Below are 13,467 nucleotides of genomic sequence, written 5' to 3'. Positions count from 1 at the left end.
AAACCACGAGTTGCAAAGAGAACAACAGTACGACATTGAAGCATTGGCCGAAACAGTTCGTACAAATCTTCCACAATTAAATCAACAACAGAGAATTGCGTACGACACTTTGATTGAAGCTGTGAACAGTGGATCTGGTGGAATTTATTTCCTTGATGCTCCCGGAGGAACCGGAAAAACGTTTTTAATTTCATTGCTTTTGGCGAGGATCAGATCGCGAAATGATGTTGCTTTAGCATTGGCTTCATCTGAAATAGCTGCGACTATGCTAGAAGGCGGGCGAACTGCACATTCTGCCTTGAAATTATCATTAAACATGCAAATAACCGAAACACCAATTTGCACCATCGCCAAAAATAGCGCAATGGCTAAGATCCTACAGTTATGTAAATTGATGGTTTGGGATGAATGTACAATGGCCCATAAGAGGTCACTGGAAGTACTGGACAGATCGTTGAAAGATCTTCGTGACAACCAAAATATTTTTGGTGGGGCCATGATTCTGTTGTCAGGCGATTTTCGTTAGACTCTTCCAGTTATTCCCCGATCAACTGTTGCGGATGAACTAAATGCATGCCTAAAATCATCGAATTTGTGGCAGTGCGTAGAGACACTCCACTTAACAACTAACATGCGAGTATTTTTGCAACAAGATGAAACTGCAAATGTATTTGCGAAGCAGTTGTTAGACATTGGAAATAATAAAATTGCAGTGGACACCTCGGCCGGATTCATCACATTACCCACAGATTTTTGTCACATCACAGACTCAAAGGAGGAGCTTATTCAGTGTACTTTTCCAGATATAGAGCAAAAGTTCAATAACTATAATTAGCTGGGTGAATGAGCAATATTGGCGGCGAAAAATAAAAATGTCGAGGATCTCAATGCGACCATTCAGAATTTTCTTCCAGGACAGTTAGTTTCCTTCAAATCAGTCGACACCGTAATGAACCAGGATGACGTAGTCAACTACCCACGGAGTTTTTAAATTCACCTAGATTACCACCTCACAACTTGCAGTTAAAAGTAGGTTAAGTTGTCATCATGCTGCGTAACATTAATCAACCTCAACTATGCAATGGAACAAGATTGGCTGTGAAAAAGCTGATGAATAACGTCATTGAGGCAACAATCATAAAAGCAAAATACAAAGGAGAAGATGTCTTGATCCCGCGGATACCGATGATTCCCACGGACTTACCATTTGATTTTAAACGCTTACAATTTCCAGTACGTCTGGTCTTTGCGAAGACCATAAATAAATCGCAAGGGCAGTCGTTAGAAGTTTGTGGAATCAAATTAGAGTTTCCTTGTTTCGCGCATGGACGTCGCGTGGTACCTACTTAGTATAAAAATAAAGATAAAGGTTAAATTTAAACCTTAAAAATAATCAGTACATCAGGAAAACTGTTTTGTAAATAAGCAACATGATATGACGAAAAAGATAATAAAACTTCATGCTTTATTAAAAAATGTTTTTTTTTTATTAAATACGGATTCGATTTGTTTGTTTTGCAATCATTTTATACAAAGGTTTAGGTCTTTTATATATCGTTTAGTAAGGTAGTAGGAAGTCTGCCGGATCAGCTAGTGTAAAATAAATGTGTACAAACGAATTAGTTAGTGAATATAAAAGTCAAAAATATAAGTGTAAAATTAGTTTTAAATGGAAAAATACTTACTTTAAATAGTTGAAAACTACAAGTTTCTCGTGACTATATCTATATATATTCTTGATCTGGAGGATCACCTCTATCCGCCCATACCCATTATCCCCGAAAGCCTGGGACGGTGTTCTAAAGGTTTCCCAGTAAATTTTTTCAATAATTTATGTACATATATTTTATATATAAAAATATATTTAACACTGCACAATGGTTATTTTGTATAGAACTCCTTTAGCACGCAAAATAATTGTGGGCACCCGGTGTTGGACCGAGCAGGGAAATTTTTTTTTTAAGCGCGGCCTAAGGCCGGCAGTGCCGGAAGGAATTGTCACACGAAAGAACATGTGCAAAGTGCGTTCATTTTTTGGTTTTTTTTGTAAAATTTCATTTCAATTTAATTAAGAAAATAAGGATTTGTAATCTTTGCGTCAAAATAAGACGATTTAAAAAAAAATTATAATTTTCGCAGCCTCTTTTGTTGAGGGACATAAACTATTTACCGAAAATTCAACTATTACTATAAATTTTTCGATTTCCTACAGAAGTGCCCGGATAAAACTCGGAGGATTTCGAACTGTATATAGATATTTCGTATGCTAAGAAATATATAGTAAGGCAGCGAAGTGAGTCTATGACTTATAGTATATGTTAGTTCTAAATATTAATGTATTTGAGTAACAATTTCTTCCGAAAAACGTGAGTGGATATTATTTTTATTGTTATTATTATTGTAATCATGGTTATTATTATAGTAATTATGGTTATTATTATTGTAATTATTGTTATTATTATTGTAATTATTGTTATTAATATTTTTATTATTATTATTAATATTTTTATTATTATTATTAATATTTTTATTATTATTAATATTTTTATTATTATTATTAATATTTTTATTATTATTATTAATATTTTTATTATTATTATTCTTATTGCTATTATTATTTTTATTGGGTCGGCTTTAGTGTATCCCGTGTTTAGCGTTAAAAGGGGTATGGTTAGATAGAGGAGATTCTCCAAATCAAGTATATTATAGCCGCCGGAAACTTATAGTTTTCGAGATATTTGCATTTTAATTTAAAAATTTCCCAAATTATTTTGCAATTTTTCGATCTATAGTTAATTTTTCTTTTATATAATGCACTTATTGTACACTAACACTTTACTAAATTGTTTCTACATATTTATTTTATATCAATTATTTACATATTTGCTTTGAATAAGCATTTTATTTTGTACACAATCTTCGTTATATCCACAACAACAAGTGGGTTCCATGTTGACAAATAATAAGTATTTCCATGTCTATTATATACACTTATGGACAAAATAAGAGGTGTGCGTTTAGCTGGTACTGTTTTTTAACAAAATGGTGTTGTAACTGTTACTTTTTGTTTTTGATATAGTTACATTTTTACGATAAAGGCGAAAGAGTAGTGCGTAAGTATCAACAAGTTGCATTACTATTTTGTTAATTTTGTGTTTGAGTGACAAGATGCCATTGCTTCATTAAATTTGATTGGCCAATAAAATAGGTGTAAGTAATATGTTTTAAAGAATAAGTGTTATTTCGAAGTATTTTTCATATTAATGTAGGTATTGGAGTATTTGTAATTTTATATTTCTTTGAACACCATAAACTATAAACAAGAAATTATTTAGAATGAAAAAATTGCGGGAGAAAGGAAACACGTATAAACTCATTTCAAATACGTTAGGAAAAACTTTTCAACTAATGGTCTAAAATAAAAAAAAAGGAAATTCGTGGTCGTCCAAGAAAAACTATACTATACCGTATACTTCTCATGGCAAAAAAGGACCCTTATGTGACTAAAGTTGGACTGAATGTTAGCTCACGGGCAATTCGGCGTCGATCACTGAACGGTAATCTACCGGGACGTAAAACCAGAAAAAGTCCTCTTCTATGAAAGGTCCACATACAGAAGAGAAAAGCTTTTGCCGCAGAACATAAAAAATTAGTGCGGCCCAAGAAACCATGCCGCTGAGATGGAGTTATCAACAAGATAACTAGCCGAAACATACATCGAGGTTGGTATCTGAGTGGTTCATTGATGCAAATGGGACCTGTATGTAATGGCCTAGTCAATCCCCTCATCTCAACCCGATTGAGAACTTGTAAAGTGACCTTAAGAGGAGATTGGCAGCCTTTTCTTTTCAAAACAAGGAGCGATTGTGGCGAAAAGCAAGCGAACTTTGGGATGGTACCCTATTAGGAACCTGCTGGAATTTAATTCAATCCATGCCGAATAGAATTGGAAAAGTAATGAAAAATCACGGAGGATATACAGATTACCAAAAACCCATGGACCGAAAAAACGATAACTTGAATGTTTTGATTTTATTTAGAAAAAAATATTTTACACCTGTTATTTTGAAAAAAAAATTCAGTTTTAAAATTCGGAAAGAAAGATTTTCGACATATTTATGTTTAATAAAGTAAAGCGTAAACATGTCTAAAACAAAACTGTTTTAAATGCAAATTCTTCAAAGTTATTAAATAAAAACTGTGTATTATTTTGTCCATAAGTGTATACTTATATATATACTTTTATATATAATATATATATATTTATTTATATACTTTTATATATAATATATATATATTTATTTATATACTTTTATATATAATATATATATATTTATTTATATACTTTTATATATAATATATATATATTTATTTATATACTTTTATATATAATATATATATATTTATTTATATACTTTTATATATAATATATATATATTTATTTATATACTTTTATATATAATATATATATGTTTATTTATATACTTTTATATATAATATATATATATTTATTTATATACTTTTATATATAATATATATATATTTATTTATATACTTTTATATATAATATATATATATTTATTTATATACTTTTATATATAATATATATATATTTATTTATATACTTTTATATATAATATATATATATTTATTTATATACTTTTATATATAATATATATATATTTATTTATATACTTTTATATATAATATATATATATTTATTTATATACTTTTTTATATAATATATATATATTTATTTATATACTTCTATATATAATATATATATTTATATTTTGCAAACGTATTAAAATAAATAACAACAGAGGATTATACCCCAAATACATCAACCATAATTCTTTTGTTCCCTTCTCTTGATGAATCACGGTATTGGATCGGCCAGGGTTATATTTTTCAAGCCGGGCGAAGGCCGCAAATGCAGAACGGAAATCTAAAAAAAAAACACATACGCCGCTGCTATTAAGGTCAATAAAACATACATAAGCCCTAAAATCTTTTTATTTTATTTATTTGGAAAATGTAGATGATAATATTTTGTAGAGGGTGTTTTTATTATTTTTATTTATTATGATTGCTTTCATTCGTTTGGATATGGCAACACTTATCATTTGTGAACATGGCACCCATTTGTTATTGTGCATATAACGAAAATTGGATAAAAATAAAATGCTTATTTAAAGCAAATATTTAAATAATTTATATAAAATAAATATGTAGAAACCTTGTAGTGAAATGTTAGTGTATAAGAAGTTTCAACTTAAATATACTTATATTTAAAATATTAAAATAATTGATCTATATATATCAGAATGAAACACGTTTCCCGTTGTCACGCCATAACTTGAGAACGGCTAAACCGATTTGGCTGTTATTTTGTGTGTAGTTTTCTAATACTCTGTAGAAGGTTCAGGAAAATGTCTCAGAAAGATTGAAAAAATACATTTAATTTTGCATATTTAAAAAAACCCGCGTAACGAATGTCATCGTCATTCACAGCCATAGACTATATTGAAAGAGCGTCGTTTGTTTAGAAATGTGGTTACTTAATTAAATTCTATCGCACTAATTTACTCATTTTTGAAAATTACTCGCCACAAATAAATGTACCGACTTTGACGGTAATATTAATAATACCAGTGATGATTTCATTTTAATGTAAGTAATTCAAAATGTGGAAAACGGTTGGCTTCCAGGGCCATCCCTGCAACTTCCCGCTAATTTCATACATTAACGTTTAAATTTCGGTTTTTTTTTACTGCTTTTGAGCTCTTCGAGCTTCCAGAATTTCAGCATTATTGTACACGGACAAAACTAGTTAATTGCCCGTATTTTCCCAGTCGCACAAATTAATTATTATTCTGGATCGTGAGAGTCTCCTCTATCTAACCATACCTTATTTACCCCTGACATCAGGGGATGATATATTTTTTTTCTTAGGCCGTAAGGAGGGCTTAAAATGCCTTCGCACCATATAGGGATCGTCATCCTACGTGAGTGGTGTACCCACTAAAACACTCCCCCCTTCTATCATGGATTTTTACCTTGCCCCGGGACCGCTTTCGCATTACTTCAGAGCAAGGTTTCCAGGATGGACCCATATCGGGTCAGTTTCTACTCTCCCTGCGTCCAGGGATGCCTACTGGTTTGTAGCCAGCATCAGGCTGACTATCTTCTATCTAGGAGGGTCCGCGTCCATGTCCCTTTTCTTGATGCGTAGTACATGTTCCACGTATGAGGCAATTTGTTGCCAGTTTTCGCCACTAGCTATCATTTTCGCTATTAGGTTTTCCGTGTTTAGTTCTCCAACTTTGTTCTCTAGAGTTCTCCGAGCTTCATTCCATCGATGGCACTTAAAGAAGGTATGGTTTGCATCATCGTGTGGTTCGTCTCCGTAAATACATGCAGGGCTCTCGGCTTTACCCATGTTATACAGGTTTTTTCGAAAATATCCGTAGCCGGAGAGCATCTGTGTTAGGTAGTAGTTCACCTCGCCGTGTTTTCTACTGTGCCATGTCTCTATATCTTTGGTCAATTTGGCAGTCCATCGCCCTTTGCGCTCCCTTGTCCATCGATCTTGCCAAAATTCGAGTGTTTGCTTCCTTGCTTGTTGTCTTGTTTGCATGTGTATTTCCGTTCCATTTTTCTTCCATAACCAGAGTTGTCTTCTCTCCTTTGCGAGTAGATCTATTGGGATTACGCAGCTTATCACTAGCACTGAGGATTCGGATACAGTGCGGTAAGCCGAGGCGACTCTCAGGGCTGCTGTTCTCTGCACCTTAGCAACTACTTTCCGTCTATGATTCACATTTAATGTATCGGCCCACAGTTCACTACCATATAACAGCACTGACTGTGTTGTGTCCATGAGCAGTTTCCTTCTACTTGCAAGCGGACCTCCGATGTTTGCCATAAGTCTTGAAAGCGACTAGGTAATATTGCCTGACTTTTTAGCAGCGTGCTGAATTTGAGCCCAGTACGTCAGTTTGTTGTCCATTCTTATACCTAGGTATTTTAGGGTTTTCGTCGTTTGTATGGTTTTTGAATGAACTTTCATGTTCACCTCCAACGGGATATGTTTCCTAGTGAGCAGGATCAGCTCGGTGTTTTCTGCGGCTAGGCTAAGGCCGTGTGAGTCCAACCATGTCTGTGCTCGCAGCATGACTTGTGTAAGTCTGCGTCTGGCTATGTCGGTACTACGAGCTGTTATGACGGAAGCGATGTCGTCCGACGTCCAACGAGGTGACTGCTACCTCGCAGTCTGGCATTTCGACGTTTAAAATTCCGTCGTAGCTGACGTTCCATAGGTCTGGTCCAAGTATGGATCCCTGCGCTGCTCCGGAGGTGATTTCTTTTCTTTGAGGGCCGTCACTTGTGTCATATAGCAGTTCCCTGTCTTTAAGATAGCTTGGTATCATTTTCATCAGGTAGGGGGGCGTTTTGAATCGGCTTTCTAGTGCATCTATAATATTTATCCATTTTGCGCTATTGAATGCATTTCTTATGTCTATTGTTGCGAGGAGGACTATTGGCCTCAAGGAGTTGTTCTTTCGATTGGCTTCGTCCACGCTGCGCACGACGTCTTCAACGGCTCCGTTTGTGGACCTGCCTGGTCTGAAGCCATGTTGTCGCTCTGATAAGCCTCCAGCGTTGTTTACTGCGCCTATTATGCGGGGTTTCAACAACCTTTCTAGTAACTTTCCTGCTGTATCTAGCATGCACAGAGGTCTGTATGCTGATGGTGTTTCTGGGTTTCCTTTTCCTTTACTTATCAGGGTCAGATGTTGTCTCTTACATACTTCTGGGAAGATGCCCTCTTTCAAACATGCATTATACATGGATAACAATAAGTGAGGACGTTCTGCGGCGATTAGCTTTATCACTTCGACTGGTATGCAGTCAGGGCCGGGGGCTTTTTTGTTCTTTAAAGTTCTTGCGGCCATGCTCATTTCCTCCAGAGTGAACGGTGGGCATGAGGTCTCTTGCATATGTTATTAGAATATAACATGTGCAGTGCAGTGTGCATAGTGAAAAGTGCTCCGTAATATCTGAAAATATTACATCAATCGCATATATAGTTTCCTTAAAAGAAAATAATAATTCTTATAAGAAAATATAAAGGATTTACAAAGAAAAGTTCGATTAAATTTTGATATTGAACCATAATTGAATTTCGTACAAGAAAGAAAGGTGTGTGCGACGTAATATTTTGAGGTGTAATAATAAAAAGCATAACAAACATTAATATTGATTGTGAATTAGACATCATAGAGTGAATGAATGCATTAAAAATACACGGAAATAAAAAATTACTCCGGAATTATTTGGAACATATCTTTTTTCCTGTATCGTGTACTTACAAAATGCCACCCAAAAAAGTAAATACAACACAACAGATTTGTGGTTATTGCTCAGACAATATCCGGGATAAAACGCAGCCAAGTATTCAATGTGCGGCTTGTCGACGTTGGTTTCACTCAAAGTGCACCAACCTTTCATCCGATGAGTTTAAATCCATCGCCAACAGCATTAAGAAAAAAGAAACAGTTTGGAATTGTGACTCATGTGCAAGTGACATTAGTGTTAAGACATGTGATGTATTGGATTCCGATGAGGAGGCATCAGATGATCCGCCACCGTCAAAGGATATTGAAACCTTACTCAAGAGACACTTTGAACGTTTTACAACAAATTATGAACGTGAGTTCAGGGACTTATTGTAAAAAAATCAGTTGTAAGTGAAATCAAGGACTTAAGAAAAGAGGTAAGCAAACTGTCAAAACAAAACGTCTCGCTATCAAATCAATGTTCTGCCCTGGATGACAGACTTACATCAGTTGAAGACAAGCTAAACGTAGATATGAGGCTGCCTACCAGCCAGGAAGAGTTTTTCACTGAACTGTCGGAACGAAAACGCCGTGAAATCAACGTGATTGCCCTAAATATTCCTGAGTCTGATAAAGCTGCTGGAAAGGACCGTTTAGAGGATGACAGAACAAAGTTAGTCATAGCTTTGCCTCCCAGTCTCAAGGATGAGGCCACTGAGCTCAAGTTACGTAGACTGGGTCGTCCTACACCTTGACGTAAACGTCCTCTTCACATTACCACCCGCTCAGCAGCCGATGCACTTTCCATTATCAAATACAGACCAACAGACGAAAACTCAGGTTTTATTTTCAAGACTGATCTCACTCCCTCTCAACAACTTCATCTGAAAAATTTGCGTCAAGAGCTTGATTCAATCGTGAAGAGTGGTGATGACAGTAACACAATTAAATATATCCATGGTGTCCCAAGAATCGTTAAAAGAAATTTTCGTTCGCTCAACGAGCAAGAAGAAAGTATCTTACGTTCACCTGTGCTACCGGAACGTCAGAGGTCTGCGTACAAAACTATCAACATTTCAAACCGCATTAGCGCCTAACCAGTACGACGTTGTATGTATTTCGGAATCCTGGCTTCACTCATCCATATGTGATGGTGAAGTCATTGATTCAACATATAGTATTTACCGTAAAGACCGTGTTTCTCTCAGCAACGAGCAGGTGCGTGGTGGTGGTGTCTTCATCGCTTGTAAACGTAGTCTCCATACAGTCAAATTGCAATAACAAACAATGATTTAGAGCAAATATTCATCCGTGTCAAGGAAGCTTCTCGCGATATGATCATCGGCTGCATCTACATACCTCCTCAATCAACTCTTGAGATCTTCGAGTGCCACATAGCTACCGTTTCATTTATAATGGACAAATACCAAAACTCCAACGTCATGAACAGTTTCGACTGTGAAAAGCAACTTTATGATGGATTTGCCTCATTAAACTGCACTCAACAAAATCACATTCAAAATGCCTGGAACTCAATACTTGACCTTTGTTTCAGTGACATTGCCTCTTCTCCGGAACACGCAGTTGCTCTTGTCCCGAAAGATAAGTACCATCCTGCTATCGACATCTTGCTAAATTTTCGGCCGGGGTTGACGCCAGATAATTCCTCATCATACGTATTTAAAAAGGCTAACTACGCAGCCCTTAATACTTCTCTCCTAAGAACGAACTGGATTGACCTCTACAAACTCGAGACTATTGACATACACGTACGCAAGCCGAGTAACTATCCATCTTGGTTCTCACATGATCTCATTCACAAAGTCAAACAGAAGAAATCTGCACACCTGATATATAAAATTCGGAAAACTAAGCCAAATTATTTACGATTCAGCAGGTTACGATTGGAATGCAAAAAGTTAAGTATCGAATGCTACAAAAGTTATGTCGACAAGGTAGAGGACAAACTGCAATCGGAGATCAAAGCATTCTGGAATTTTATCAAGGACAAAAACCGTTGCACCGGTGACATACCATCTTCCGTAGCCTGGAATGACCGCTCAGCAGATACGGGACCAGGTATCAGTAACCTCTTTGCGCCCTTCTTCCACAGCATCTACGCGCCATCGAATAGCGGTGACAAAGGTGTTGCAACACAGCGCACACACTTGGATGCCCTGACAGTGACCTACGATGCAGTACTCAAAGAACTCCTTGCTCTCGACCCCAGCAAAGGTGCAGGCCCCGATGGTTTGCCTAACATATTCATCAAAAACTGTGCGGTAGGCCTATGTGAGCCTTTGACACATATATTTGGCGAATCTCTTCACCATGGTACCTTCCCGACCTACTGAAAACTGTCATACATCTCACCGATTCTTAAAGAGGGGCCCAAGACCTTGGTTACCAACTACCGTCCTATCTGCATACAGTCTGCACTTGCAAAACTATTTGAGAGTTTAGTGCTTCCACAGATACGTCAGGCATTTGAAAACATCATAACAACCAAACAACATGGCTTTACTGGTGGCAGATCCACCACTACCAATTTGTTCATATACGTCGACAAACTGCTGAACTCCATGGATTCCGGAAACTGCACACACAGCATTTACACAGACTTCAGCAAGGCTTTCGACCGTGTTGACTACGAAATACTTTTAGCGTATTTGTGGCTGGACGTGCATTAGCTTGGATACGTACATACCTCACAGAAAGACGCTTGCAAGTCAGAGTAGATGGCCACTTATCCAGTGAATATGAAGTAATCTCTGGTGTGCCCCAAGGAGCTCACCTTGGTCCTGTGCTGTTTAACGTCTTCGTCAACGACATTGGTAATAACTTTGCTTATGATTTCCTTCTGTATACTAATGACCTCAAAATATTTAGACCGATTACTTGTGAGACAGACATCATAATCTTGCAACAAGACATAAGTACCCTCAGCGACTGGTGTCGAGTGAACAAGCTGGATCTCAACGTAAACAAATGTGCGGCCATATCTTTCGCTCGCTCACACTCACCGATCCGCACGAGCTACAAACTTGATGGGCTTGAGATAGCTGAGGTCGAGAACATAAAAGACTTAGGTATCATTGTTGATAATAAGCTCACCTTCTCACACCACGCAGACAAAATTACATCAAAGGCGCTCAAAGCCCTTGGATGTACTACCAATTTTGGAATATGGTTCGGTAATCTGGTCTCCCTACACTAACACGACAATCGATAAAGTTGAAAAGGTGCAGCGTAAATTCTGTAAGTCACTGGCCTATAAACAATCTTCACCAAGTCACATCTGCTCTACCAGTGCTACTGTATAAATAAACTGTCTTCTCGTCGACAGGTCGCTGACCTCTGCTTTTTCTACATAGTAGTCAATAACATCACTGATGCTCATGAGATCCTAAACAGTTTTGAACTCGCCCCTGCTGGTCTTACCCTGAGGCGAAATAGATTACTAAAAACATCGAAATCCAAGAAAAATTATGTTATCCATGGTCCTCATAATAGACTGGCTAATTCAGTAAATTCACTTCAAGGTGAAATTGATTTCTATGGAGGAACATACGCTGCTTTTACCGAAAACACCAAGAGACACCTGCTCGTCTGAATTACATCTAAATCAAGTCTGAATTACATATTGACTTACAATTATTTAAATATTTTCCAGATATTACACAAAATACCCTAGCTACTTTTGTATAATACTTCAAATCTTTATTATATCTATGTATATTGCCGATTGGCGTTTAAATAAATAAATAAATAAATAAATATACTCTGGTGGGTCTCTCCCCAGGACATGGGTTGGGAACAGACTGTTTACGATGTGCTCCATGGCTGCAGCGTTTAACTCTGAAATGGACTGTTTCGCCCCGAGCTTTCTCATTACGATCTTGTATCCGAGACCCCAAGGATTTTTGTTTATATCGCTACGTAGCTCTTCCCATTTATCTTTCTTTGCCTTTTTTATTGCATCTTTCAGCTCAGTTTTCGCAGCTTTATATTCCTTATGCTCTTCCATTTCGTTTCTTCCTCTTCTTCTAGCCCTTGTGTATCGGCGTCTTTTACGCAGGCAAGTTTGTCTCAGATTTTGTATTTCGTCCGTCCACCAATAAACTGCTTTTTTTGGATGCCCTTTTATTTTGGGCATGGCTGCCTTACATGCCTCTGTGATGCTGTCCAGTGTTTCTTTGACAATAAACCTAGCTGGGCTACTTGCGTGGTATTTTGGTGGGTTTTTGTCTATGCTTGCGAGGAGTTTTCCTGAGTGTAGCTTGGAAACGATTCATTTACGTGTTCCTCTTCTTTTAGTTGTTGCTTGACTTTTGTCTGGACCTATGAGGTAGGATATGTATTGGTGATCGCTACCTGTGTAGTCTTCTAGTACTTTCCATTCGCGTAGCTGGTTTGCGAATCCTTCAGATACCAGCGTAATATCGGGAGTTGTGTCGTTGCATCCCGGCCTTCTGAAAGTTGTTTGGGATCCTCTGTTGGCAACGATAAGTCCTAATCTAGCTGCCATGTCAAGGATTTTGCGTCCTCTCGAATTTGTTGTCGGTGTGCCCCATTCCATGGCCTTGGCGTTGAAATCTCCGGCTATGATTAAGTGCCGATTTGGGTGATGCGCGGCATCCTCAATGGCATCGAGCTTTGCTTGGAATTCTGAGAAAGGATCGCTCGGTGTCAGGTAGCAGCTAATTATCGTGATGTTTTCGTTGCTTATCCAGACAAAACCATTTCCTCTCCCGCTGCTTGTTGTTTTGAAGCCGCTGCTTTCCGTTAGCCATATTGTCGCTGTTGCGGTGATGTCCTCCAACCATGTTCCGTCTTGCACTATCCTGTATTGCTCGCTGATGATTGCTACTTCGGTTCCGAATTCCAGCATGAGCTGTGGGAGCAGGGAGTCAGCGGTTTTGCTTCTGTGCATGTTACACTGCAGGATCTTCATATCCTTATTTGTTCCCTGTACGACTCATACGTGCGAGACCCTGGGATATGGTCTGTTTGGCTATGCTTTTGTTCCACACAGAGGCAACAGCTCGGTGTGTTTGTGCAATCTTTCAGCTTGTGCCCGGATTTCCCGCAACGTATGCATAATCCTTGGCCTTTCCTATCAGGC

At 37.3% G+C, this 13,467-nt stretch overlaps 2 protein-coding genes across 13 annotated transcripts in view; both read left to right on the top strand.

Annotated features, from left to right (window-relative positions):
- LOC106623764 (RNA-binding protein MEX3B) overlaps nt 1-13,467 on the top strand; it is a 680,038-nt gene that overhangs the window by 28,679 nt on the left and 637,892 nt on the right. The window contains exon 2 of one of the 12 annotated variants that reach the window (XR_011397407.1): nt 2,216-2,366. The exons of 8 other annotated variants lie outside the window; for them this stretch is intronic. The gene's annotated coding sequence lies outside the window, so the exon portion shown is untranslated. Of the gene's footprint in view, nt 1-2,212; nt 2,367-13,467 lie in introns of all 12 variants that reach the window. 3 more of the 12 variants (XR_011397408.1, XR_011397405.1, XR_011397404.1) reach the window with 3 other exon arrangements.
- LOC118680254 (uncharacterized) lies at nt 6,204-11,968 on the top strand. Its single transcript, XM_036359113.2, has 2 exons — nt 6,204-11,176; nt 11,232-11,968. The coding sequence occupies exon 1, from the start codon at nt 9,677-9,679 to the stop codon at nt 10,694-10,696; it is 1,020 nt and encodes a 339-aa protein (XP_036215006.2). The 5' UTR covers nt 6,204-9,676; the 3' UTR covers nt 10,697-11,176; nt 11,232-11,968.

This window comes from Bactrocera oleae, chromosome X, assembly GCF_042242935.1.
Source record: "Bactrocera oleae isolate idBacOlea1 chromosome X, idBacOlea1, whole genome shotgun sequence".
Classification (NCBI taxonomy): Eukaryota; Metazoa; Arthropoda; class Insecta; order Diptera; family Tephritidae; genus Bactrocera; species Bactrocera oleae.
The sequence above is the reverse complement of the archived record's forward strand: the minus strand, read 5'-3'. Positions and strand labels throughout refer to the sequence as shown.

Coding starts and splice junctions, on each gene's coding strand:
- LOC118680254 (XM_036359113.2), top strand. CDS start 9,677: ATGATCATCGGCTGCATCTACATACCTCCTCAATCAACTCTTGAGATC.